At 45.8% G+C, this 27,667-nt stretch overlaps 2 protein-coding genes across 2 annotated transcripts in view; one reads left to right on the top strand and one right to left on the bottom strand.

Moving 5' to 3' along the window:
* The first annotated feature begins 7,163 nt into the window (after nt 1-7,163).
* LOC124654034 (probable transcription factor KAN2) lies at nt 7,164-10,254 on the top strand. The gene is made up of 6 exons (XM_047193070.1): nt 7,164-7,753; nt 7,861-7,937; nt 8,836-8,881; nt 9,027-9,213; nt 9,917-10,004; nt 10,126-10,254. Exons 1-6 carry the CDS (start codon nt 7,207-7,209, stop codon nt 10,252-10,254), a joined length of 1,074 nt encoding a protein of 357 aa, XP_047049026.1. The 5' UTR covers nt 7,164-7,206.
* A 2,832-nt stretch (nt 10,255-13,086) lies between these two features.
* Nucleotides 13,087-27,667, bottom strand: part of LOC124654029 — a 21,593-nt gene continuing 7,012 nt past the window's right edge. Inside the window, exon 11 of the mRNA XM_047193067.1 lies at nt 13,087-13,105. Within this exon, the coding sequence (XP_047049023.1) occupies nt 13,087-13,105 (19 nt within the window). The remainder of the gene's footprint in view (nt 13,106-27,667) is intronic.

Here is a 27,667-nt window from a genome sequence, read left to right as displayed (position 1 = left end):
CCGTGCGTTTCTCGAGAGGCCAACACTACCACAAGGTTTGCCTTGTCGAGAGGGTTCGTTAGAGCCTAGACACGCATCTGGGGAGGCCGTAAATCGGCGGCGCCGTCCCCAGATGACCACCGGCGTTTAAACGTCGGCGTGGTCAACTAGTCTGGTCAACATTGAACCATCGCCGCTGGCGTGGCAGCCTACGTGGCCCTGGCCCCACGGGTCAGTGACTAGGGTTAGGTTCTGCCACGGTAACAAAAGTTTTGTTCATTTAAATTTAATTCCAGAAATTTGTTGCAACTTCAAATAATTGTAGAAAATTCATAAAAGCTCAGAAAAATCAAAATAAGATATCAAAATTCTTCTAAAAGAAAACCTATCCAATAAAAATATAATATGAAATTTTTTTTTTAATAAAAATTCAATTATTTAATACTTATTAATTAAGCATTTTCCTTTAACTCTTAATACAATCAAAATTCAATAATTAGGAAAACCTTCTAAAATAAATAAAAACCAGTAAGGAAATAAAGAAAACATTAAAGCTAATTTTCTTTATTTGTTAATTTGTTAAATCTTTATTAGTGGGATTTAAACCCTAATTAATAATTACCTTAATTATTAAATTCATTAAAAATAATAAATGTCAAATATAATATTATTTTTATTTCAAACTCATTAATAACTTCAACTTGATAATGAAGTTATTAATCCTAGAATTATAGGGTAATTAGGAAACCCTAGTCCCATTTGAAACAAAGTGATAACCTCATAATTTCATGTGGAACCCTAAAACCCAATTCAATTAGAAACACTAGCTCTATTAATCCATATGAACCCTAAGTTGTCCTAAACCTAAACCCTAGGGTATACCTTGTGATCATCCTACTTTCTTTTGATCCATAAAACTATAATTAGCAATTAAATACTTACCATGTCAACATAAAATATAGGAGCCCTATTATCCATAATTCAGTATTCCATGTATGCACACCTAACTTACCTAGATGATCAAATAGGATCAACCTTAGCCTTATTACCAAGAATCTTATCCTTACTCATCCTGATTTAACATCACACCCTTGTGATGAACCTTAGTAGCAACCATACCAATTATTTACCATTACATACCATACTCCACTAAACTCTACTAGTGTGAGACACTTAGGGTGTGTTTGGTAGCCCGGGTCAACTCAGAATATCTCTCTCTTATCATACATGGTGACCCTAGCCAAGTTGAGTTGAGACAAAATCACATGTTTGGCACCAGCGTATGTGTTGAGCTATGCTCATATGAGATGTTGTTTGGTACCATTCAAGCTGAGGTGAGCATGTACCACAACAGTTTTACAAAATCGTCCTAATTTTTAGCAAAAAGACCCTCAAACAAAGAAACAGAAAAGCAATCGGATCCGATACGCTGGAGCTTCTCTACCGGCGGTGGACTGGGGAGGGGCGGCGGCCATTGGAGATGCTGCACGGCAGTGGGCGGCAGGCCACGTTGAGGGGGTCCGGTTCCCGGCCGTCGCCGGCGAGCATCCAGGGAGAGGCGGCGGCCTGCCCGGGGCAAGGCGCATCCAGGAAGAGGCAGAGGCCCGCGCGGGGCAAGGTGCGTCCTGGGAGAGGCCGCGCGCCAGCTCAGAGGCGGCCATGGGGGGAGGGGCGGCCGACCGACGGCCATAGGAGCGACGGCGGCGTCCGGCGGCCATGGGGGACGGGGCCGACCGGCGGCCAGACGAAGGGCGAGGGAGGTATACGGGAGCGAGAGCAAGTGCGGGAGCTGGCGTGGGGAAAAATGAACCGGTCGGGCTTGGGTCTGGGGGTGCGTTTCGGGCCGCACAGGAAGAATTGCAGGATCGACTCGGCCAAGATGGGTTGTGAAGCTCGATTTGAGCTTCACAATCTGGCCAGGCTGAGAGTCTTTATTTGTATAAGGTGGGCTTAGCTCGATGGGGTCACCCGGTCTAACAAACACTCTTCCAAGTGGTAGAAGTGGGATGAGGGCAGATTTTCTGGGTTGACTCAGGCCACCAAACACACCCTTAGGAACCATCCCATTTAAGAACCAACCATTCTTTAATTAGTGGATCCAATAGCAAACCCTAGTCAACCTCAACTCCAATTGAGATACTTCTTATTACTTAAGAAGTATGTTCTTCAAAAGTTATTCTTTGGAAGTAAATAAAGAAGCATCACCAACCCTGCTTATAAGAACCTATAAACCCTAGCTAGCAATCACCAGTCAGATGAATCAACCTTGATAGCAACCATGTATAAATACTTGCTTAGGATGCCTAGGCTTAACTCAGCCTTACCAGCCCTAGGTATTGATGAATCCAACATTGTTGTGATCCATCTACTACTTACTCCGTAAACCAATTAGAATCATAGAAAACCATAGAACCCCACAAACCTAGATATCATACTTATTCTTTATTATAGAACATGTTCTTCAAAAGTTATTCTTTTGAATTATATAATAAGTAATCATCAACCATGCACTATAGGACTTAAACTTGATAACTGTTCTTTACTTATTATACCTCTACTATTCCTTAGTGTGTATGATTGCTACTATGCATTACCACTTGCTTATGATTCTGAAACAACACAAACCTGAATAAGAACCTTGATTGTGAATCACTCTAAAAGTGCAACACACCCTGAACTAATCATTACCATTCACTAAACCTAAATCATCGGGGTTAGATCACGCTAGAGCGATTGCATCTCATACTTATGCATTATGGCATCCTTGGCAATCTTTTAAACATCGCCCTTACCGGACGATGATGATATTTCAGAATTTGGAGTTATTGCGTATCGAAGACCTTGACTGCATAATCTTGCAGTCAAGAAAGGCAAGTTCATCACTTGCTCATGTCATTTGAGTATTTTTACCAAATTACTTGCAAAGTACTATGTTTATCACTATCGCATGAAAAGTAAAACCACTATTTTCATAACTATGAATATGACTATGTGGTGGGCAATGGAACCATGGATTGTGTTGATATGGTGGAGGTTCCATTGCACGGGTTTATATCCATCTAGGATTAAACAACAAATGTCGTCCAGTGATTCTTGTGCCGTAATACCCGTGTTAACCATAAGATCCGGAGTGGGACGGAGTAGTCAAAAGTGTTTCCACCTCTCGTTCATCAACGGATGCGCTTTACCGTAGTACACTTGTAATCCAAGGGGCAAGCGGTGAGGCTGGGGAGCCCTAAGTCCCCACGGTAGAGACCGTAGTACACTTGTCGCCCGAGGAGCAAGCGGTGAGGCTGGGGAGTCCTAAGTCCCCACGGTATTGCGGTCTATGATGGGTTGCAGCTGCCGGCGTAGGAATGTATGGTAGAGCCCTGCATTGACGTCGTGGTCGGGGTCCACCCTGAAATCTATGGGAATAATGGGACCGGCATGGACCCAGGGTCGGGGTTTGCAACAAAGGGTGGGTGTTCGAGGTAGCGGAGGAACATGATTGGCTAGACCTTATACCGGGCCTCACACCATAGGAAGTGTGGACGGGAACAATTGCCCGGTTGGCACCAAGGTTAAGATCTCTTATGGGTAAAGCAACACACCTCTGCAGAGTGTAATGAACCGTGACCTGTCACTCCCTGTTCCGGATATGGAACCGCGAACGCTGCCGGAAAGGAGCTCCATGAAGTTCTAGTAAACCGGTGAAGGCTGACGGACATAGTTCTTCTGAATAAAAGCAACCTTTTGAAGAAATGGTTATGAAAACTTGCATTGGTATTAGACTTTCTGGTCTAATGCTGTAGCTAGTGCATTAAACACCTCTTTCCTAGAATGAACTTGTTGAGTACGCTCGTACTCATCCCACTCTTAAATCCCCTGCTTAGATATGGAGGCATCGAAGGAGGATCTACAAGTGCAACTCGAAGGCCGAGGAGTCAACAACTACTTCACGAGACAGGACCCCGTCGGAGGAGCCGTATACCACATCCAACAAGGAGAAAACCTAGTTTAGCCATAGAAGGGAACTAGCTTCTTAAACCTAGCTCCTATTTAGCTAGAGTCTATTCTTAGCCTCTGTAGTTAGTGAAATACTCTACAAATAGAGTTCGTGATAAGACTAGACTACGAGTTGTTCTTCTGAAGTTATCTGCAGTTTTACCTCATTGTAAAGTAGGAGGTCTGTGCTGATCTTATGTAATAGAGTCAATGTTGTAATTCTATAGACATACCTTGGACCCGCATATGTTTCTGTTGTACCACTCTGAGCGATATAATACTAGTGGAACAGTGTTTCATTAGTGTTATATCAGACTTGCATACTACACCATGCAGTGGTATGCCGGGTCACCACAGAGGCATCCAAAGGACACCAAGGCTTTCGTACAGCACGCACCATGTATCTATTATGCTACCCTTGCCTCGACCATCGATGTGCGACAAAGATATTTAAATACACATAAAATAGCCTTAAGATTAGTGATATCATCATAAGTTCCTAGATAGAACTACACATTAGAACCTTTGCTAGTCGCACTACGCCGACATTAAAGTATGTGAATTACCACCTACACTTCATACCATTATCAACCTGGCGACCTTGGGTAGCTAACAAGCCCGGAGATTGGGATACGAAGACAACCGCAAGTACATGGATCCGAATAACATAACACACAATATCCAAATTATAATATAAAGATGCACTTGTTGCGGCGAGGCTAGGCCTCAACTCTCAGCCCATGTGAACTACTCACACATGATTAGATAAAAAATCATAAGCATTGTATGAAGGATTTTGAATAGATTGAATAGTGATCTTAAAATGTCGCCAATTGTGATGGAATCAAGATTACAAAGTAGAGAGGAAAGGGATGTGATGGAGATGATCGTGGCGGTGATAGAGCTTTGTTGCTGATCGAGATCTAACTTGTGGTGATGGAATGGGGTTCTGATGATGCTATCTTGTGCGGATGACCTAGGTGTCTTCACACTAAATATCGAGTTCACGAGGCAAAGCCACCGATATACGGTACTATTTCCTTCCTAAAATTCTTGTTTTTGCGTAGGAATAAATAAAGACAAGGATTTAGACAACTATGCAACAATTAGTGATTAACAACGGGTCCATATAGATAATATTATTATTTCAATGAAAATATAAGGTTTAGATGGTAATAAAGATGAGGGTTTTACCACTCATCATTCAACTATTTGTTGAGACTGTTCAAAAGGCTACTCACTATAGTTTTTTTTCCACGAATCACCAAATTCTCGTTTAATATGTTGTAAATTGGTCCAAATTACAAAAGAACTCGATCAGGTGTAATTTTATCAAAATTTTAAAATTTATAGTAAAATCAAAAAGAATCAAGTAGTTGAAACCATGGACATTAGTTAGTCAAGGAAATTTATTTCTAAACTTTATGTAATTAATTAATGTCCATTGATCTTTTTTTCCTATTTTTCAATGATGTTTTAAATCGGATAAATTTTTGGGTGAACCTAAGAAACAATATTTTTCTAGATTAATTTCCAAATAATGTTTTCAGTGTTTCGTTTTTTAGAAAAATTCCGAACTTTATAGGGCTGTAAGAAATGTTACTAGAAAATTTCAGGTTTGACTAATTCGGGTAATATGTTTCGATTGCTAGAATTTCAGTTATTCTTATACGTTTTGAATCCAAAGAATATGGCCAAAATGACACGATGGACGTCACATAATCATTTACTCGGGCGCCTAAATAATCAGAATTGCTATTAGTCAAGTTTATATGTGATTTAGGCCTATATGCAACCTGTGTTAGATGAAATGTTGGAGGTTTGCCCAAAAAACATGGATAGCTGAGTAGTGTGCCCAACAACCTTGGCATTAGTTGGTCTTTGTTCAATTTTCTCTAGAGACTACGTCACTTTTTTATGACCCGAGTATACGTTGAAAAAATATCCTAGATAAGAAAATATACGAAATGAAAAATTCACATATAAGCCACTTGTCTATAGTCTGTTCATACTGTAAACTTTTAGAATGTCATGGGACTCAAGAGGGGTAGTTTTGTAATCGTCTTGCTCTAGTTGAACAGTACAAGTCATGTGTAGGCGTACTTTTAATCGCGACGTGGGAAGTACAATAGATGAGTTTTAACTCCAGTCTTACTTGTCTTCCGGACTTAATATTGAGTAGTGATATGTTTCTTGATGGTGGCAGAAGTACTTACTCCACATGATGCTCAGACATCCACATGATGCATTGCTTTTGTTGGTCTAAAAGCAAAGGCTGTTTTGGGGTGACGAGCAGATGATGCAAAACTTAGACAAGAGCTGTATGGGAAACGATCGAGCAAAGATTTCACACTGATGTGATGTGATCTCAAGTTCTGAACTAAAAGTCATGCATATGCACTGGTACCCATCGAGAGTTAGTGACAATTAAGTGCCAAGTGAGAGAAACCCCGTAGACACATGCTGTCTTCTTCTGAAATGCAAAGCTGGCATACTGTTGAAGGTTTTGGAACTATTTTTTTGTTTGCTTTTTGAAGAAGCAGGGCTTGGAACTAAGCCAAATCAAGAAACTGTGTGTGGAGAAGGAGAGCGGGAGAGAGAGAAGAGGAGGAGGTATTCATGCTTGAAAGGATGGGTGCCTAACAAGAAAAACATGTGCCAACAACCCCACAATAAGGCTGGGAGCTCTCATCCAAAAGACGTTTGCGTACGTGCATTAGCATATGCACAAGAACAGGGTACTTGCCATTCACATTTACTCGCATGAACTAATAAAAAAATGGTGGTAATTAACTGGAATCTTTACCCTTTTGACCCAGAGTGTCATTTCTTGTCAATTCCCCAAACTGTGAGAACCCCAGGCATGCATGAATGAATGCATCATCATTAACTCATCATCCAACCCCTTCGTGGGAAACTTCACTTTGCCTCGATAACTACTGCAGGTCGCAGCTATAGCTAGCCTTTCTCTCTCACTCATTCACTCTTCCTCTCTCACACACGCTCTCTCTCTCTAAACAGACAAAGCACTATTCCTCACATATTCCCCAAAACCCCTTTTTACATTTCTACCCCGAGCCGGACATGTCTCTTTCTCCATCTTCCACTCACTTAAAAGGGGGAGTATCCATCCACCTAGCTCAAGCCTCGCAGCTTGCACAAACAAGGAAACTAGAGCGAGAAAAGAGAGTGCTCAAGAGGAGACACACAACCTAGCTGCTTGGGGAAAGTGAGAGATCAATGGAGCTCTTCCCTTCCCAGCCGGATCTGTCCCTCCAGATCGGCCTCCCAGCGAGCGCAACACCCCACGGCCATGATCACCGCCACGCCATGGGCGGCAGGTTCTTTGGGCCTCCCACTACCAGCGGCCTGAACCCGTCCATGGCGCCGTCGCTGCAGCTGCCGTTTCCCATGCCACCTCTGCCGCTGCCGGTTCCCATGCCGCAACACCACGCCACCGCGCCGGGCCACCCCGGCCTCTACTACCAAAACCCCCACTCCGTCCCCCTCCCCGACGGTGGCATGCTGCGGCCCATACGGGGCGTGCCGCTGTACCCGACGCCGTTCGCGCCCCCGCCTCCGCACGGTGGCGGTGCCTCCGCCGCGCCGTGCTACTGCGACCCCTGCCACGTCGCCGGAGCCTGGCGTCGCGGCGGTGGGGGGTGCGGCGCGCGCCTCGTCGGGTACCCGGCGCCGAAGCGTGCTGCGCGCGCGCCCCGCATGCGCTGGACGTCAACGCTCCACTCCCGCTTCGTCCACGCCGTCGAGCTCCTCGGCGGCCACGAGAGTACGTAGTCTTGCCCGGTCCTCGATCACCAATCGATTCTTGCCTTCTTGATTGGTAAAATAAGCGTCGCTTTGGCTAATCTTCTTGTGCCTGTATAAAAATTTCAGGGGCGACGCCAAAGGCAGTTCTTGAGCTCATGGATGTGAAGGATCTCACCCTAGCTCATGTCAAGTCTCACTTGCAGGTAACCCTTCTTTCTTATCTTTCTTAACCTTACAACTCATGCATTAAGCAGTTAATCGTATCTTTGGTTAGTTAATTATAGCTCATTAATTCATTAAGTTTCAATGAATAATCACTAGTATTCGTAGTAGTAAGATCTAAGATGCATGAATAAAGAGAGAGGTATAGAGAGTTACAGTGCACAACTGAAAAACATATGCATGGACATGGATATGTGCATCTCTTGGGCCTTCTCTCCTCTCCTGTGTCTGCTTTGCCGTAGCAGTGCTAGTTACTCCCACACACTGCTCAATGCTGTACTAGCCCACATGCATGCAACAATCAAAGTGAAAGGAAGAAATAAAGACAGAGAGAGGGAGAGGGCTAGAGACCCAGATGTGGTTAAGCAGCAACAGTGCCTCCCCTCTGTCCTGTTCTGCATCTCTTGTAATACCCATGGAAACTTCTCCTCCTTAGCTAGGTCAAGTCCTCCATGCCGTGGGTGTGGGGTTTCAAATCCATGGGAGATGCATGACACACTGGCTAGCTTCCCAGCGGCCTAACCTACTGGCTAGAGTAGTGTACTACTGGCAGCCACACCCACACACACCTCACACATGATCAACTGTAGAATGCGAATGTGAACGTGTGGGTTCCATTATTCTCCTCCTCCTCCATTGGCTTAACCTCTTCTCTTAAGCAGTCATGTCAAATCTTGCAGCTAGCTAGGCTGGGAAGCAGTCATGATATATCTTTTACGCGCCTGCATATCTTATGATTTGCCAACTAAGATTCTTCATGATTTGATCTTTCTCTGCAGCTGAAAAAATCTTGCAGTTAGACTTTGCTAGATAATGAGTAGATAAAGTTAGATGGCGAGATATGCTACTAGCTAAGCTAATTTGCCTTTGTTACTGCAGATGTACAGGACGGTGAAGAATACCGAAAGGCCGGCAGCCTCGTCAGGTGAATAGTCCATCCATGCAAAGAAATGCGTGATAGATACACATGCTTGTATTTGCTCCCTTTAGAATAGGATTCTGATTTAAACCTTCGCCAGCCTTCCATTTTATTCTTTTCTTAATGTGCGTTCCATGTTTTGATCGAGCAGATCAAGCCGACGGGTTTGAGAACGGGTCCGCAGGCGAGATCTGCGACGACAACTTGCTCGACCTGCGCGGCGGTGGTAGGCCGGAGACAGCGGCGGCACGACATGGAAGGTTGGCCGCAAACGACCATGACGGCAACATCGGCGTCGGTGCCGCTCACACTGGCGCCCTGTGGAATAGCTCTTCGAGGTAGCCACACGATCACTCTAGCTCCAATAGTTGCATGTGTGTACAAGGGCAATACATGTATTGATTACCTTAAATCTGCATGCTTGACAAATTCTAGTGCTGGTAAACTAGGATTGAACTACCACTAGGATATCTAGTGTCCCATAATATATGTATGTCTCTGCCTTGACCAAAAATCTCTCTAATACACAAGTATTGAAATATAAGATCAACTAAATTGCATGGATTAAGCTAGCTAGCTTTTTTGCTTGATGTCATCTCACACTGCCATGTATCTCTTTGACTTTGGTGAGCTTTGCTACTTTAGGCTGGCAAGTAAAGTAAAAAAGGCCTACCCACATGCACATCTCTCCTAATTTGCTATTACTCCTGCTCCTGCATTAGAAATTCCAAGTGAATGTGATATCATCATAAAGTATCCTAACTATTCATCGAGGTATTGTCATGGATCACCCAGACAAATGTATGCTGGAATAATGAGTTCCATGTGCACTGTGCAATCTTAGCTAGAGTAACAGTTTTAGTTATATGTCCTCCTGCCAAAACATTTAATTTTTATGTCAGTAATTATGAAGGCATTAATTTTTAAATTGCTCCATGCTTCATTTTCTTGTCATGACGTAGTATTGTTTTTATATCTCCTGCCGAACTGACGGAGAAATAAACTAACTTAATTGCACATGTTGGCGTGGGATATATGTAGGGAGGAGGACTGGTCTGGCTTCCCTTGTGACTCAAACAACGAAAGCATGCAATCTTTGAAGGTACACACACGCTCAATCAACCAGCTTGTTATTCTGATTCTTCTAACATATATATATGGCATCATTTGCTTACATTCTTCTAAGTTCAAACAGATGGAAATTATGGGAGACAATTAATATCAACTATTAATCTTGGATGTAAATGCAGGAACATATGCAGTCCAAGAGTATAGAGATACTATCAGACATGAACTCCTGCCTGTCGGAGACGACATCGAGCACTAGCGAGCCAAACCTTGACTTCACCCTAGGGCGCTCGCACCACCGCCGGAGTTGAAGACCGTCGTCTTCCTCAGGAAGAATCTTCAGGAGCACTTAGTTGATTAGTTTGCATGTTAGATTGTCCCAGTGCCATTTTTTGCTGTTCAAAGCTAGGGATGTGTTGTGGACAGCATGAAATCGGTGATGAACTAAAGCTAGCTAAGGGTACGTAGGTTGATCTCCAATGAAAAAGCAAGTGTTTGTAGTGAAAATGTGGCTGACGATGTTTAGGACAATCAAAAGGTCTTTTTTCCTTTCTTCTTTCTGTAGTGGTAACAATGAGGTAGCTAGCTAGGGAAGAAGGGAATTAAAGGGTGTGCATGCATGCATGTTCTTTCACGCTTTCTACTACTGCATCCGTCACATGTCCATGCTACGCCATGCAAGAGCTTTTTTTTGCTGATAGTACTACCGCTTTTGTAGCTCTTCAGGGCATGAGCAATGGAGGCAGCTGTCCAACTAGGCTTGGATAAAACTTTTGACATATGCATGCCATGTTATGGTCCCATTAATATGTCTTTTTCTCAAAAGCTGATTTGGTTTTTCTTTTTCTCTCTCACATTTTCCACTTTATGGCTGAAGAGGTTGCCTCCTGATGAAGAGGCTGCCTCCTCATCCGAACCTACTTTGGACCACCCGAACCTAGTTAAAGGTGTGAGGCAACACCCCTAGGGCTATGCATTGGGCATGCCCTCATCGTAGCGATGAAAAAAGGGGTAACATATATATGCATGCATGACGTGAATGTAGCAAGGACAGCTCTTTAGTCTTATGGAAATATCTACACAAGAAAACTTGCTTGTTAAGCTACGTACGTGATACGTGCGTGTGTCCATGCAGCTGTTTCACCATTTTTGTCTCAAGAATTATTAGCAATTTTTCATCTGAAAATACTCTCCCTGACACTCCGTGTCCTCTACACGAGAACAAGCGCATTCACGAGAGGAAGTGTATATTACTGTACAATGTTCTGGACGGTGCAGTTTGACCACTCTTTTAATTACCACGTAGTCCCTTCGTTGAGTACAATCATGTACTATATCGACAATTAATATGAAACAGATCGATAGAGTACGTATTTGAAGACTATATTTTTTTAAAAAAATTACCGCAGTGTGGACGAAAGCTAGGTTGGAAAACAATAGTGATGGACGAGAAGAAAAGTGCTACTCCCTGCGGTCCATATTATTTATCGCTAATATGAATGTATCTAGAACTAAGATATGTCTAGAACTCTAGATACATCTATATTAACGATAACTAATACGATTTAGGTGGAGTATTAGAGCCTGGCCTAACTGGAGCCGTTTATTTATAAAAACTGAAATCTTAATTTCAGATAGTTCTAGAAAAACCTAGATATAGTCATATGTACACTACCAGGTGCAAACTCTCATTGAAATGCCTTGTATTTTAGGCTCAGCAAAAAGACAAGTCAGCCAAATTACACAAGGTATGTCGTATTAAAAAATTACACACATCTAGAATAAATCATTTACTACATTCGGATACTTCTATTGAAATATTTGGGGCTTTAAATTTGAATTTTTCGAAGTTTTCATAAACGAGCTCAATGGAGGACGGGTGCCAAAATGACTGTATTTCTATATTTTGTTTCTGGACAGCACAATTTGCTTGCCTACTGTATTTTTGACCGGAGGGAGGGTGGACCAAAGCTAGCTTGGAAAGCAACGGTGATGGATGTAGAGATAGATCGATGGATGGATGTGAGTATTAAAACTGAAGGGACGTTGACACGAAGGATGTGTGTGGCAGTGGACTTGTAGTTCAGTGCTGCTTTCAGTTCAGTTCAATATACTAGTACTACAACCGAGGAGGCGGGGCAGAAGCACGCATGCAGTACTATATGTTTGACAAATGACAACAGGGCCATATTCTGTTGCTGACCGCCCGGCCGGACCTGAAGAAAACACCTTCAGTAGCTGACACACGCCACCAGTCGTAGCAAAGAAAAATCCGATCGAAGCATGTATCGTGGACAGGGAATCCAAAGGATGTGCAGATATATACAGTATACTGAGACTATATTACTATTTCAAGCTAGGAAAGCCTATTTGTAACCCAGATGAGATGGAGTGTGGATTTTTGTAGCCTGAGTTACATACTTACATGTAGGCTTTTTTTTCAAAATTCATAAAAATATTTTAATGTTTCAAATAAATCTGAAGATAAATCTAGATGGAGACAGAACATTAACTACATCAAGATTTATTTTCAGATATATTTGAAACTTTAAAATGTTCTTTTTGATATTTTTTTATAAAACGAGCTACATGGATTGAAAACTCTTATGCACCGACTACGAGAGAAATGAAAATAATGAGAAAACTCTTATGCACCGTCTGCAAGAGAAATGAGCGTATAATGAGAAAACTCCTATGCACCGACAATGAGAGAAATCCGGTGTGGATGAAAGAAGAGTACGTGGATCGGAGCCTCGGAGGAGCTAAAAGGTTGTGCACCGCCCAAGTCGTATCATCACCATCATGCTACTAGCTCTCCGAGATGGAAATGTATTTGAAATTCTGCAATCTCATGCTGGTTTTGAGATCAATATGGATCAAGCAAAACAGCAGAATCTTCACAAATAAGTCCTCGACAGTGGCGCTTGTGCAGTTGTGCTTGATGCGATTGTCGAGGAGGCCGATAGGTGGAAATTAGTGGGGTTTTTTTTGGTGAGGAGTTCACTTGCTTTCTTGTGGCTTTGCTGGCCCGTTTATATATAATGGATGTTGGTTTGTCTAGCTTGTATTTTGGTTCTTTCTCTATCTATAAAAGAAAAGGGTGTGCATTTTGGCAAATCTCTCTTGGTATAGCACAAAGCGATTTAGAACGCCCGCGGGGTACTGTGCATGATGGTGAAAAAAAAAGAATTAAGCAGAAATTCGGCGTCATGAACAGTAGGCATGCATCGAGCCCTAGTGTCGTACACAGTTTATGAATTGGATGTTTGAAACGCCGAGAGCCGAGACGTACGTAAAGCGAAGAGAGAGCGGGTAGAGACTAGAGGGCTACACTACTGGGCAGCTGATCGGCAGCTCTGGTCAATGTAGGGAAGAATTGAACGTTGACCATGTCAGCTCCTTTTGGGTGCCGACTTATTACTGCAGAGAGAGAGAGAGAGAGCGATCGAGGGAGAGAGAAAGCGATCGACAGCACATGAGCAGGAAGAGGAGAGAGATGGAGAAGGCAGCCAAGCAGAGGTGAAGAGAGGAGTACTGGCGGTAGCATGCACTCAGATATAAATGATGACAGCAATCAAGAGGGAGCTTTACGTGGAACTGCATTGCATGGGGAAGGAGCAGAGACTACAGACCAACAACAGGGAGCAGGACGACGACACGGAGAGGAGAGAGATGAGATTAGATGAAACATGAAAGCGAGGTAGGAGTTGCTATGGCTAGCAGATGAATGAATGCGTGATGGGTCACCTCGACGATCAACAGTGCCCGCCTTACCCTGACCATGACCCACTTCCTCTCCTCCTTCCCGTAGCAGAGAGATAGAGAGAGAGACCCATCTCCCTTCTGTGCTCGGCATGGACCTAGCAGAGAGCTGGGCGCGCTTAATTTGTAGCTGTAGGGCAACGCTCAGATTGTAGCTGGGCAGACCTACCATGCATACTTCCATCATAAGGCCATCATTCTCAAATTATTGGAGCGTGTGGGTGCTGCATCTGCTGTATGCACCAGGCCTGGCGGAGAGTGTAGGAACTAATTGGACGGGAGAAAACCTAGCATTACCTAGCACACGGAAGAAAACCGAGCATTGCCTAGCACATTTCATGGCTTGCATCTCCAGCGGGGCGACGCATATTTATGTCCGTTTGCGTCGGGCACGGACACAAAAAAACGTCCGCAGGTCCGCATGCGTCTACCCCTTCTCCAGCGGCAGGGACGCATTTATTTGACCGCATGCGTGATTAGAGAGGAGAGAGAGGGAAAGATTCTGTTTGTGTGGCTAGCAATGAACGCATGCGTAATTAAAGGAGGAGAGAGAGGGCTGCATGCAGACCAACCGGACGCAAACGGACGCGCGGACGCGTCCGCAGAGACGCATGATGACCCACAAGTATAGGGGGTGTATCGTAGTACTTTCGATAAATAAGAGTGTCGAACCAACGAGGAGCAGAAGGTGTTGACAAGCAGTTTCGATGAAGGATTCACTGTAAATGCTCACAGACAAGTATTCACGGGGTTTTGATATAGCAGATGAAATAAGTACAAGTAAGTAAAGTGCGAGAGAAATAATTGCAGCGAGTGGCCCAATCCTTTTTAGCACAAAGGACAAGCCGGTTTGTTTACGTATAATGACCAAACGTTCTTGAGGACACACGGGAATTTAGTCTAGTCTTTCGCTTCATATAGCTGATTAATCTTCATTGTTTTGATAAGTGTTGTGTGGGTGAACCTATGCTAATGTACCGCCCTTCCTAGGACTAATACATACTTGTGATTATACCCCTTGCAAGCATCCGCAACTACAAGAAAGTAATTAAGATAAATCTAACCACAAACTTAAACTCTGAGATCCTGCTATCCCTCCTGCACCGATATACCAACGGGGGTTTAGGTTTCTGTCACTCCGGCAACCCCGCAATTGGCAAACGAATACAAGATGCATTCCCCTAGGCCCATAAATGGTGAAGTGTCATGTAGTCGACGTTCACACGACACCACTAGAAGAATAACACCACAACTTAAATATCACAACATTGAATACTAACCAACATAATTCACTACTAACATTTAGACTTCACCCATGTCCTCAAGAACTAAACGAACTACTCACGAGACATCATATGGAACATGATTAGAGGTGATATGATGATGAATAACAATCTGAACATAAACCTTGGTTCAATAGTTTCACTCAATAGCATCAATAACAAGTAGAAATCAACACCGGGAGAGTTTCCCCTATCAAACAATCAAGATCAAACCCAAATTGTTACAGCGGTGACGAGGTGCAGCGGTGGAGATGGCGGTGATGATGATGATGATGATGATGGTGATGATGATGGAGATGATGTCCAGCTCGATGACGGTGACGATGGCGTCGATTTCCCCCTCCGGGAGAGAATTTCCCCGGCAAATTTCAGCCTGCCGGAGAGCTCTTTTCTCTCTGGTGTTCTCCGCCCCGCAGAGGCGGCTGTGTCTCTTCGCGACTATCCTCTGGGGCTTAGGTTTTCGGGACGAAGACGTACGCGAAGAAAAGGAGGCGAGAGGGGGCTGTGGGCCCCCTCCTCACCGGGCGGCGCGGCCAGGCCTTGGGCCGCGCCGGCCTATGAGGTGGGCCCACCTCGGGTCCCCTCGGCTCCCCCTTCTGGCTCCCTTCGTCATCTGGAAAAATAGGATTTTCATATAATTTCCGTCAGCTGTTGGTCTTCCGAAATATTGCATTCTGACGGTGCTTTTTCCAGCAGAATCCTGGCTCCGGTGCGCGATCCTCCAATAATCATGAAACATGCAAAATAGATGAAATAACATAAGTATCATCTCCAAATATGAAATATATCAATGAATAACAGAAAATTATGATATAAAATAGTGATGCAAAATGGACGTATCAACTCCCCCAAGCTTAGACTTCGCTTGTCCCCAAGCGAAACCGAACTCGGTAAACAAGACCACGTGTTTATGGAGTGAAGAGTCGATAAATAAAATACGGACAAGAAGCATCATATTCATTCACACAAGACATTCTAGTAAACAACTTCCTCATATAATTCAACTTGAAACAAGTAGAAGGTAATCACAAATAAAGGTGCATAATTGGTGATGGCAAACTTTGTTCTTGGTCAGAGAACAGTTAACAGATTATACTCATCTATTGAGCAGCACTCTCATATTAAAGCTTATGGTAAACTTGCATACTCAATCATAGTAGTCTCCTTATAATCATTGATAACTTTCAAAGCCATATTCATTGAGATAAAACTTGTACTAAACAAGGAAGAATAAAAGACATGATGAAATAGATCACAATATAAATTGTTTGGTCACAACAACTCGAATGCTTGCTTGAGATGGAGGGAAATAGGTTTACTTGACTCAACATAAAGTAAAAGACAGGCCCTTCGCGAGAGGGAAGCAGGGATTAAATCATGTGCTAGAGCTTTTTAAGTTTTGAAATCGTATGAAGAGCATAAAAGTAAAGTTTTGAGAGGTGTTTGTTGTTGTCAACGAATGGTAGCGGGTACTCTAACCCCCTTGCCAAACAGACCTCCAAAGAGCTGCTCCCATGAAGGACGTTATCTCTACCAGCAAGGTAGATCATCCCTCTTCTCTTTTGTTTACACATGTACTTTAGTTTATTTAAGGATGACACTCCCCCCAACCTTTGCTTACACAAGCCATGGCTAACCGAATCCTCGGGTGCCTTCCAACAATCTCATACCATGGAGGAGTGTTTATTGCAAAATTAAGTTGCTTACTGATGAATCAGGGCAAAACATGTGAAGAGAGTTATTAATGAAGGTTGATTAATTGGGGCTGGGAACCCCGTTGCCAGCTCTTTGCAAAATTATAGGATAAGTGGATGAAGCCACTAGTCCATTAGTGGAAGCTGCCTAACAAGACTGAAAGATAAAACACCACATACTTCCTCATGAGCTATAAAACATTGACACAAATAAGAGGTAATAATTTTTGAATTGTTTAAAGGTAGCACATGAAGTATTTACTTGGAATGGCAGGGAAATACCACATAGTAGGTAGTTATGGTGGACAACTGATGGCATAGGTTTGGTTTAAGGGCTTTGGATGCACGAGAAGTATTCCCTCTCAGTACGAGTCTTTGGCTAGTAAGGTTAATTAGCAAGCATAAGAGTTGAGGGAAACAAACAAATATACATGTGATAGAAACAATCATGCATCTTACTTGTAAGCACAAACAATTTTAACTTCAGAATACTAAGCTAGGAACTAACAAGAAAGATAATAACATATCTACATGTGTTTCCTCTATTCTACTTAAAACTCAAAGTGTTGTTGCTATTGACCAATGCTAAGTTTGCCAAAACCAAATAGATTTACTTAATGCTCCCAAAGTGATACCAATACTAATAACAAGATCAATCATATAATAGAGATTGCGAACTAAAATAAGATGTGCAATATGTAAATGATAAGACTTCTCATTAATATTCCATAACGATAACTCACACCAAGGGATACATAGATAACCAACTAAAGAGAGATACTTCCATATCGCAACACATCTTATATGATAACTTCCCTACTCATGATATGACACTACTTGAAAGTAAAAAGGTAAAAGATAGTGATGATATGATACCGCGGCACTCCTCCAAGCTCGGAACAAACCAAGGGGATGCCAATACCGATGATGAATTACTCCTCCGGCGGTGGTGATGAATTCTTCCCGCGATTCTTAAAGATCTCCTTCAACTTCAGCTTCTCAGTTTGGCAATTCTGCACTAAGACTCGAAGAGATTCATTGTTGTCCAAAGATGTCGGTGGTGGCCTTGTGATGGAAATTGAGTGATACTCCATCATTCTGCGCAGTCGGTGGTTCTCCTCCTGAAGTATCTCCACCTCTCTTCTCAGAGCACGGTATTGATCACAAAACTCATCAGTAACCCGCAGTGCTTCGTCCACAGCAGGGAAAGAGCCGAGGTTAAGGGCAGGCGGTAGAAGTCCCTGCAGGTTATGAGAAAAAGAACGTCCAGTGTTAACCGATCCCACCAAGATGGGCTCACTCCCCGCAGTTTCCCGCTTCCTTTTTGTTGAAGACATCCCCTTCACTTCCTCCAAAGGCTCCTTGTCCTTGTTGTTGGAGGCCATGGTGCTTCTAGATCGACAACAGATCCTGGCAGAAACAGCTCAAAACAAAACACGTCGAGAAAACGATATACGGACCTCCAGGGGTCCGGGGGATTATATAGCAAAAAAATTCTCGATAAACGGAAAGTACCAGGTCGAAGCAGAGTCGGAGAGGGGCGACGAGGAGCCCTCCTCACAGGGCGGTGCGGCCAGGCTGGGGCCCGCGCCGGCCTGTGGGGGCACGCCCTCGTGCGTCTCCTCCACTCCGTTTCGATCTCGTAATTTTTCATATTTTCCAAAAGTTGCAAAAATATTGTTTGGAAAGTTAAACGCAGACTTTTTCTTACCAGAACTGTTACCTATTCAAAGTCGGACTCTGCAGGACCGTCAACTTGACCTTTGATGAAGGCTTCCGGAGTTACCACTTGAATAACATCAACATCTTCATTATAAGAATCCCCCGAGATATAATGCTTGAGTCTTTGTCCATTAACCACTTGTGTGGCATTACCTTGCAGTGAGCTAATTTTAATTGCTCCTGATCGATACACCTCATCAATGACATATGGTCCTTCCCATTTTGAGAGTAATTTCCCTGTAAAAAATCTGAGACGAGACCGATACAATAGGACTTTATCTCCAACATTAAATTCTCTTTTGATAATTCTTCTATCATGCCATTTCTTAACTTTCTCTTTAAAGAGTTTAGCATTTTCATAAGCTTCACTTCTCCATTCATCTAGAGAACTCAATTGTAGCAATCTTTTCTTACCGGCAAGTTTAGGATCTTTATTTAGTTCTCTCACGGCCCAGTAAGCTTTGTGCTCTAGTTCTAAAGGTAAATGGCAAGCTTTCCCATAAACCATATTATACGGTGACATACCCATGGGATTTTTATAAGCAGTTCTATAAGCCCATAGTGCTTCTTTCAATTTAATAGCCCAGTTCTTTCTAGATTTATTAACATTCTTTTGCAAGATAGATTTAATCTCTCTATTTGATAATTATACTTGCCCACTAGTTTGAGGATGATAAGCAGAAGCAATTCTATGATTAATACCATACTTAGCAAGAGTTTTTCTAAAACCACCATGAATAAAATGAGAACCTCCATCAGTCATAATATATCTAGGAACTCCAAATCTAGGAAAAATAATATCTAGAAGCATTCTTAAAGAGGTCTCACCATCAGCACTTTTTGTAGGTATGGCTTCCACCCATTTAGTAACATAATCAACAGCGACAAGTATATGAGTGTTACCTTCGAAGAAGGGAAAGGACCCATGAAGTCAAATCCCCAACAATCGAATGGTTCAATAACAAGAGTATAATTCATAGGCATTTCATTGCGTCTGGAGATATTACCAACCCTTTGACATTCATCACAAGATAAAATAAACTTCCTTGCATCTTTGAAGAGAGTTGGCCAATAAAAACCTGATTGTAGAACCTTTTGCGCGGTCCTATCTTCGGCGTGATGTCCTCCATAGACACTACCATGACATTTACTCAATATCTCCTGTTGTTCATATTCAGGAACACATCTTCGCAGAATACCATCCACTCCTTCTTTATATAAGTGTGGGTCATCCCAAAAATAATGCCTCAAGTCATAAAATAATTTCCTCCTTTGCTGATCTGAAAAGGTTGGAGGCAAGTACTTGGATACAATAAAGTTAGCATAATCAGCGTACTGTTGCGGTCAGAAACCCACCGACGGGCAGCGACGGGCAACACCGTAGAGCCGGGAACAACTCAGGGCTGCGGCTGGCCCTGGTCCCTATGAGCGACGGCCCGCAAAGCCTTCTGCGCACACGTCCGATGCTGATGCAAGGGCGTGCCACCTGACCTATACCTGGTCAGGAAGGTGTTGGATGATGCCTCGCTTAGTTTCCTGCATGGCATACACGTAAACATTAAATACGAGCCTCGATCAGCTCTCAGGTTATCCTGTGAATCGGCTCAAAGAGTCGATCCACCCATGATTCGTACAAGGTGTCCGAATATATGGTGGTCCTGCTTGATCAAGATAAAGCTAATGCGATCTACGACGATTTAGGGTTTTCACCGCATAATCGGATCATCCTACTCACGATTGGGCCTCGCGCTCGCGTACGGTGATCGTGAGCCGATCCTAGACAGGGCCTAAAAACCAACACGAGGTTGATCCCCGGAACATCCTGTCTAGGGCTGGCAAACGACACCCTACACGCCGCTGGATCATCCAACCCTTTGTAAGGCCTAACTATTGCGGATATTAAACTAATCCTTGCAGAACAAGGAGAAACCGTAACGGATCGGATCTACTAAACGATGATCAAGCGGGGTGCCGCCCCTACACCTAGGATAGGTGTAAGGGCGGCTAGATGTATAAGGGTTGCACTACGACAACATATGATACGAAGAACAATGCTAACCCTAACACACCTAAGATAACTACGTTGCTCGCCATCAAAAGGCTTCGACGACGAGCAACGCATGAACAACGTAATAAGCTTATGCTGCCTAGATCGCAAGATGCGATCTAGGCAGCATGGTGCTTACCAGGAGAAACCCTCGAGACGAAGGAGTTGGCGATGCGCCGAGATTGATTTGTGTTGAACATTGGTTGTTGTTTATTCCATAAACCCTAGATACATATTTATAGTCCGTAGACTCTCTAACGTGGGCGTGCACCTAACCGTGCACGGGTAAAACTCTAACTTCTAAATTAAGATACGATCTACTATAATACAGATACATGGGCAATTTAGCCCAAACTTTGCATATAAGGCCGATTCACGTATTTCTTCTGTATATAATCTTCAAGCCCATCTTGATCGTGGCCCACCTCTGACTCGGTCAAATTCTGGTGATAACACATGCCCCCCTGGTTTTGGAAATGACATTTCCAAAATCATTACGCCTTTCCTTCGTCGGGTCATGTCGTGGCGAACAACGACTTGCCGCGAGAATCTTCCATCATTTCGCCTCGCCTCCTTGGCTTCTATTGCACGAATTGATAATTTCGGCATCACGTCCTCGAGAACCGTCATGGCATTAAATCTCCACTACACCCCCTTTATTTATCTGTGCCGAACGGTTCGCCACTTCATCCCTTTGCTCTGTTCTATCCATCAGTGCCCAAAAACCCTCTTCCCCTGTAGCAATGTCTTCCTCTTCCTCTTCCCCCTCAGGCCTCCCCCTCCAATCTTCGCCGAAGAACAAGAATGAGGACGACCTCCACTCCGGGGCGAACCCCATTTCCTCCGACAAGGAGAAGAAAGAAGGAGAAGTAGAGTAGACCAAGGCCTCCCCCTCCGCCAGGCTCCCGCCGAAGAAGCGCTCCCGCATGTGGGCGGACAGCGAGGACGAAGATGATGACGAGGAGGGAGAAGAGGAGGAGGAGGAAGATGATTCCTCCTCTTCCGCTGGGTACCCGCCGACGAGCGCTTCCGCGCTTGGGCGGACAGTGAGGATGATGATGATGACGAGGAAGAAGAGGCTCCGGCCGAAGGCTGGGGGCAGCAACGGCGAGGAAGCCTCCGGAGGTAGCGCCGGCGGAAACTCCGATGCCGACGATGATGCTAGCGAGGATTAGCAATGTAGGATTAGTAACCCCTGAGCAATCGGCTCTCCTTTTGTTCTTCCTTTCTTCTTTGAGCAGTCGGCTCTTCATTGTAAGAAATCCCAATATTAATGAAGAATTTCCCTTAACTTGATTTTGCCGATTTCTTTTCGTACTGATTTGGCTGATTGTTAATTTGATCACCGCTCAATAAGCCGATGGCAACGCATTGGTAACCTGCGAACCTTGCTCAAACTCAGATCCCCAAACTTCCAACCGAACAGGTCCAATCCGCAGTCACTGAGCGTAGTGTTGGACTCAACGGCAAAACTCTCGAAATAATGCCTGGTCTCATCATTAACCTCAGGTTCTCAGACATTCTCCTGCCGAATCCTTCTCTTCCAAATCCCCTTTGCTTTCAGGGGCTCTCTGGGACCATTGCTAACTCAACCCGGAGGCTGGAGATGATACTTCTGCAGGATAGGCACCACTTATCCACAGATTTTCTTTCGATAGTCTGCAGCGATGTTTGAAATCCTGCTCTGTTTTCTTGCAGCAACCATCCCTCAGAACAGTTGAGATTGCAGAGCCAGCCGATTTCAACAAAATCGGCTCCCTATAGCAAAGGGTCCTTCAGGGCAAGCTGCCCCCCGAGCCTTAGTCAAGGCGAGAAAAGTAGTGAGCCAGCCAAAGGTGCCACCATCGGCTTCCAAGTTATAATGCAGAGCTAGCCGATTCCAACAAAATCGGCTCCCCAGAGCAGAGAACCTTCAGGGTGAGCTGCCCCCCGAGCTTCTCCAGTTCAATTCCTGCGTCTTGCTGATCAGCTCGGCTCATCGGTGAGGATGTTTTGAATTTCTGGTGCCCTCCAAAACTCTGGTCGTACCAACCTCTGAAAGTGACACCGACCAAGCCGCCATCTTGGTTCACCCCCTCCACCCTCCAAGGAGCGGGTGGATCCTGTGTAATTGTGCTAGAGTCGATGGCTATGCATCGGCTTTGTTCCTCATGAGAATTCTTTGTTTTTTTTACGGGCCGATTTTTCTATCGGCCCCCAACGTTTCACTGCACATGTATCGCACATGTTCATCCGATTAGGTGCCCCCCGAGCCGATTCTGCCAGGTAACTGCTGAAATCGGCTCTGTGATTAGCCAAGGCACTCTATGCGAACGTCGGCTTGATTAGGACCAGTGTGGACTTCTTCTAGATTTTTAGCCGACGTAACCCTATTGCCCATTAGATTGGCGTTGAACCCAGGCAGAATGGATGGTGAGGATAATTTTGGCCGATTGCTGGAATCGGCCTCCACGTTGCTTGCTCGATGAAGGTTTTTTGCAATGTTCCTCCATAAATCCTTGGGGCCGATCTCCTGGATCGGCATCGCCACGTTTGTCCATAGATGTTGTTTTTGTTACACGGTCAGGCCGGTGGATGAAACCAACCTAACCCCGTCCTTTGTCACGTCGATGCGCTCGCAGTCGTCCAATCCTGGAGCACTAAACTCCGTTGGAAGGATGGAGACCATGTTTGTGCCAGCCGATGTCTCATCATCGGCTTTCTTTTGTCTGGGGCGCCACTCTTTCCTTTGTGGCCGACCTTCTTCATCCAGGGTTCGCTGAATTTTGGCGGCCAGATCAGGCCGTGCCTTTCTCAACGTGTGCAGGTATAACCTTTCAGCTTCCTCCAACCCACGCGACGCTGAACCCTTCGCTTGCGGGAACGGCCGAGCCCATCGGGGCACCACCTTGGCCGATGATACTTGTCTTCTTCTTCATCATCATCCTCTAGTTCCTCGAGATCTTCCACCCGAGCGGACTCAGCATGCTTGTTCCGAGGCGGGAGAGGCCCTAGACGCTTGAACACGGTGTTATCACCAGAATTTAACCGAGTCAGAGGTGGGCCGCAATCAAGATGGGCTTAAGGAAATATACATGGAGAATTATGTGAATCGGCCTGTTATGCTAAGTTGGGCTTCATCGCCCTTGTATCTGTAAAATATTAGATTGCATCTTAGTTTAGAAAGTAGAATCTTACCCGTGCACGGTTTGGTGCACGCCCACATTAGAAAGTCCCCTGGACTATAAATATGTACCTAGGGTTTATGGAATAAACAACAACTCACGTTCAACCCAAAACAAACCAATCTCGGCGCATCGCCAACTCCTTCGTCTCGAGGGTTTTTATCGAATAGCGACATGCTGCCTAGATCGCATCTTGCGATCTAGGCAGCACAAGCCCCACGTTGTTCATGCGTTGCTCGTATCGAAGCGCTTTTGATGGCGAGCAACGTAGTTATCATAGATGTGTTAGGGTTAGCATTGTTCTTCGTTTAAGCATGCTTACGTAGTGCAACCCTTGCATATCTAGCCGCCCTCACACCTATCTCGGGTGTGGGGGCGGCACCCCGCTTGATCATTATTTAGTAGATCTGATCCGTTACGATTGCTCCTTGTTCTACAAGGATTAGTTTAATATCTCGCAATAGTTAGGCCTTACAAAGGGGGAGGATCCGAGTGGCACGTAGGGTGGCGTTCGCAAGTCCTAAACAGGATGTTCCGAGGATCACCTTCATGTTGGTTTTTAGGCCTTGTTTAGGATCGGCTTACGAGCACCGTGCGTGGCCGCGAGGCCCAACCTGGAGTAGGATGATCCGATTATGCGGTGAAAACCCTAAATCGTCGTAGATCTCATTAGCTTTATCTTGATCAAGCAGGACCACCAAGTATTCGTGCACCCCGTACGAATCATGGGTGGATCGGCTCTTTGAGCCGATTCACGAGATAACTCGAGAGCCGATCGAGGCTCGTATTTAATGTTTACATGTATGCCCCGCGAGGAAACTAAGCGAGGCATCCCCATCACCTTCCCGACCGGTATAGGTCAGGTGGCACGCCCTGCACTTCGCATCGCCGCGTGTGACCGGAAGAGCATTGCGGGCCGTCGCTCGGAGGGGTCTCGGCCAGCCGCAGCTCTAGGCTCTTCCCGGCTCTACGGTGTTGACAAGGCCGCTGCCGCCGGTGGGTTTTGGCGATCAACACATTCTGGCACGCCCGGTGGGACACGACGTCTACATCAACCACATCGCCATCTACATCTGAGATGGCGGACGGCACGCCAGTCACCTACGAGGAGCTGCCTGACGAGCTCAAGAAACAATACAACGAGATCAAGGCCACCCTCGAAGCCGACCTCATCGGCTCCTTTCAGAGAACCCGTTCCCATGGCATCAGATGGAAGGGATTCTCACCTCAAGGTGCACTCGATGGGATAGACCTCTCCGCCCGTCGGAGGAACGCACCGAGGGCGCTGCGGCGGGAGATCAACTACTTGGTGGCTCACTCGCTACACCGCCACTATGAGAACTTGGTCAACGTGTTGGAGCGTGTCGCTCTGCGCGTGATCCAGGAGATCATGAGCCACCGGTACTCGCCGTCGGGACCAGCTCTCGGGACTCATCAAGGAGAGTTGCCATTCCGAGTCCGTCCACCGCTGCCATATGCGTTGGCAGCACTCGCCGAAGTGCCGACTACACCGGCATTCGTCGTCTACAAGATTGGTGGTGACCCTAGTGACTACCGGTTCTTGACCGAGGCGCCTAAGGAGATCCCTCAAGGATACGCGTGCACGTATGTGCGCAGTTGTGGTACTCGGGCACTCACGGACCGAGGCCACAACATCGGGGACTCCGGCGAAGACAGGGAGGAACGTCGGCAACGAGCTTGAGAAGCGGACGTGGCTAACTAAGTACGCCACACCGACGAAACTCCCGAGCCCGGCTCCTGCGAGTTGGCTCGGAGCTGGAAAAGCAAACATGGCTGGCTAAGTACGCCACACCGGCGAATCTTCGGAGTGCAACTCCTACGGCCAGCACAGCGGATCGAATCGGTACCATGCCGAGAGACCGGTTCGGCATGGTGCCGAAAGAAGAGACGATCGGCTATTCCAAGCCGTACCCGACGATTACGAGATGATCCCGCTGCCACCTAAATATCGGCTCCCTGACTTCTCCAAATTCGGTGGATCGGATGGCTCCAGCTCCATCGAGCACATCGGCCGATATTTGGCTCAACTAGGGCCGGCTTCAGTGTCGGATCAGCTACGCGTGAGGCTCTTTTCACGATCCCTCACGGGATCGGCTTTTGGATGGTACACCTCTTTGCCGACAAACTCCATCCAGTCTTGGAAGCAATTGGAAGAACAGTTCCATATGCAATACCATTCGAAGCTTCCGAGTCTAGCATTGCCGATCTAGCACAACTACGTCGAAGCGCGGGAAACGGTGACGAGTACATCCGGCAGCTTCAGGAATCTTAGGAACCGATGTTATTCGGTTCGTATAAGCTGAAAAGGAAGCGATCGAGTTAGCGGTAGCGAGGCCTTGCAACACAGCTCAAGGACATGGCCTCCCAAGCGAGATTATCCCTCGCTGGCGCACATGGTTCGAAACTATCGGCATATGAACAAGCGCCACCGGACTCGTACCAAGACAAGTTCAAGCGTGCGGTAGTCATGGTCGATACGAGAGGAAGATGAAGTGCCTGCGGGAGACCAAGAAGTAGCGATGGTTGAGTGGACTCGGGGAGGAACCCCGTGTCCCGCAAATGGGTAAAGCCACCGGGGCCGCCCGGGGGATTTGATTTTGACGTGACCAAGGCCGAACAAATCTTCGACCTCCTGCTCAAGGAGAAACGAGTTGACGATTCTCGAAGGTCTCAAGTTCCCCACGGCGAAAGAGCTAAACGGAAAGCCGTACTGCAAATTCCACAACTCGCTCTCCCATGCCACCAACGACTGCAGGGTGTGGCGTCAGCACATCCAAGCGGCGATAGAGAAGGGGCGTCTAATTTTCAACCAGTACGCCATGAAGGTCGACACCCAACCCTTCCCCGCCGTTAACATGGTGGAAGTCACCTACCACGAGGGTTGCCGGCCAGGTCCCTCGTTCGGCATCAACATGGTAGGACACGGGAGCCACTGCAGCAAAGATGGAGATGAGGGCAGCTGCTCTCATAGCAAGGATACGGAGGAGGCCGCTCCACGCGATCGGCTCCGTCATGATGGCAAGCGCTACGTCACGAGAGGGAGAGGTGAAGAACATAAGATATCAACGGCCTCTCTCGATCACCTCCTCAACAAATATGTGAGTCAATATGACCAACGCCGACGGTCAATTATGATGATAGAGGAGATCGTCCGGCTAGAGAAGCCGGAAGACATCGTCGGCGAGGATCGCGATGAGGAGGAGCACGAGCGGCGTGCCACGGAAACATCAAGGGAGCAAGATGACAACGCCAGACACTGGGACTGCCCCTTCTTCAGACACTGCTGGGATTCAGGAATGAGCCGATTGCCCACAATCGGCAATTGCCCGAGAATGCAACAAGAAGAAGAAGGAGGCAGCCAACGTGTCTCGTGTTCGAGCGCCTAGGGCCTCTCCCGCCACAAAGCAAACGCGCTGAGTCACCTCGTTGGGCAGATCTTGAGGATTCGGAAGACGAGGGAGAAGTAGAAGAAGACAGTACCACCGGCCAAGGTGGTGCCCTGACGGACTCAGCCCGTTCCCAAAAGCGCGGGGTTCGGCGATTGCGCGGCTTGGAGGAAGCCGAAAGGTTATACCTGCATACGCTAAGGAAGGCACGACCGATCCGGCTGCAAAGGTTCAGCGAACCCTGGATGAAGAGGGTTGTCCACGGAAAATGGAGTGGCGCCCCAAACAAAGGAAAGCCGATGATGAGACATCGGGCGGCACAAACATGGTACTCGTCTTGCCGAAGAGCTTAGTGCTCCACGACTCTACGGTGCACTCAAGGTGGACGATAGCAAGCGCACCAACATGATAAAGTCAGAGATTGGGCTGGTTCTGTCTTCCGGCCTGAGCGAGTAGCGAGAGCACATCAATGAGCGAACATGGCGAGGCTGATCCTTGTGATCGGCCCCAAAAATTTATGAAGGGAACTTACAAAACCTTCACCAGAGCAAGCAACGTGGAGGCCGATTCCAGCAATCGGCCAAAATTATCCTCACCCACCATTCTCGCTCGGGTTCAACATGTTATCCAACGAGCCGATACCAT

This window comes from Lolium rigidum, chromosome 1 (genome assembly GCF_022539505.1).
Source record: "Lolium rigidum isolate FL_2022 chromosome 1, APGP_CSIRO_Lrig_0.1, whole genome shotgun sequence".
Taxonomy (NCBI): Eukaryota; Viridiplantae; Streptophyta; class Magnoliopsida; order Poales; family Poaceae; genus Lolium; species Lolium rigidum.
Note: the sequence above shows the minus strand (reverse complement) of the source record. Positions and strands in the feature narration are given on the sequence as shown.

What these genes read in the sequence shown, in the direction of transcription:
- LOC124654034 (XM_047193070.1), top strand. Translation starts at nt 7,207, where the DNA reads ATGGAGCTCTTCCCTTCCCAGCCGGATCTGTCCCTCCAGATCGGCCTC. An exon ending in AAGGCCGGCAGCCTCGTCAG is followed by an intron (nt 8,882 to 9,026) that starts GTGAATAGTCCA and finishes TTGATCGAGCAG; the next exon opens with ATCAAGCCGACGGGTTTGAG. An exon ending in CTGTGGAATAGCTCTTCGAG is followed by an intron (nt 9,214 to 9,916) that starts GTAGCCACACGA and finishes GGATATATGTAG; the next exon opens with GGAGGAGGACTGGTCTGGCT.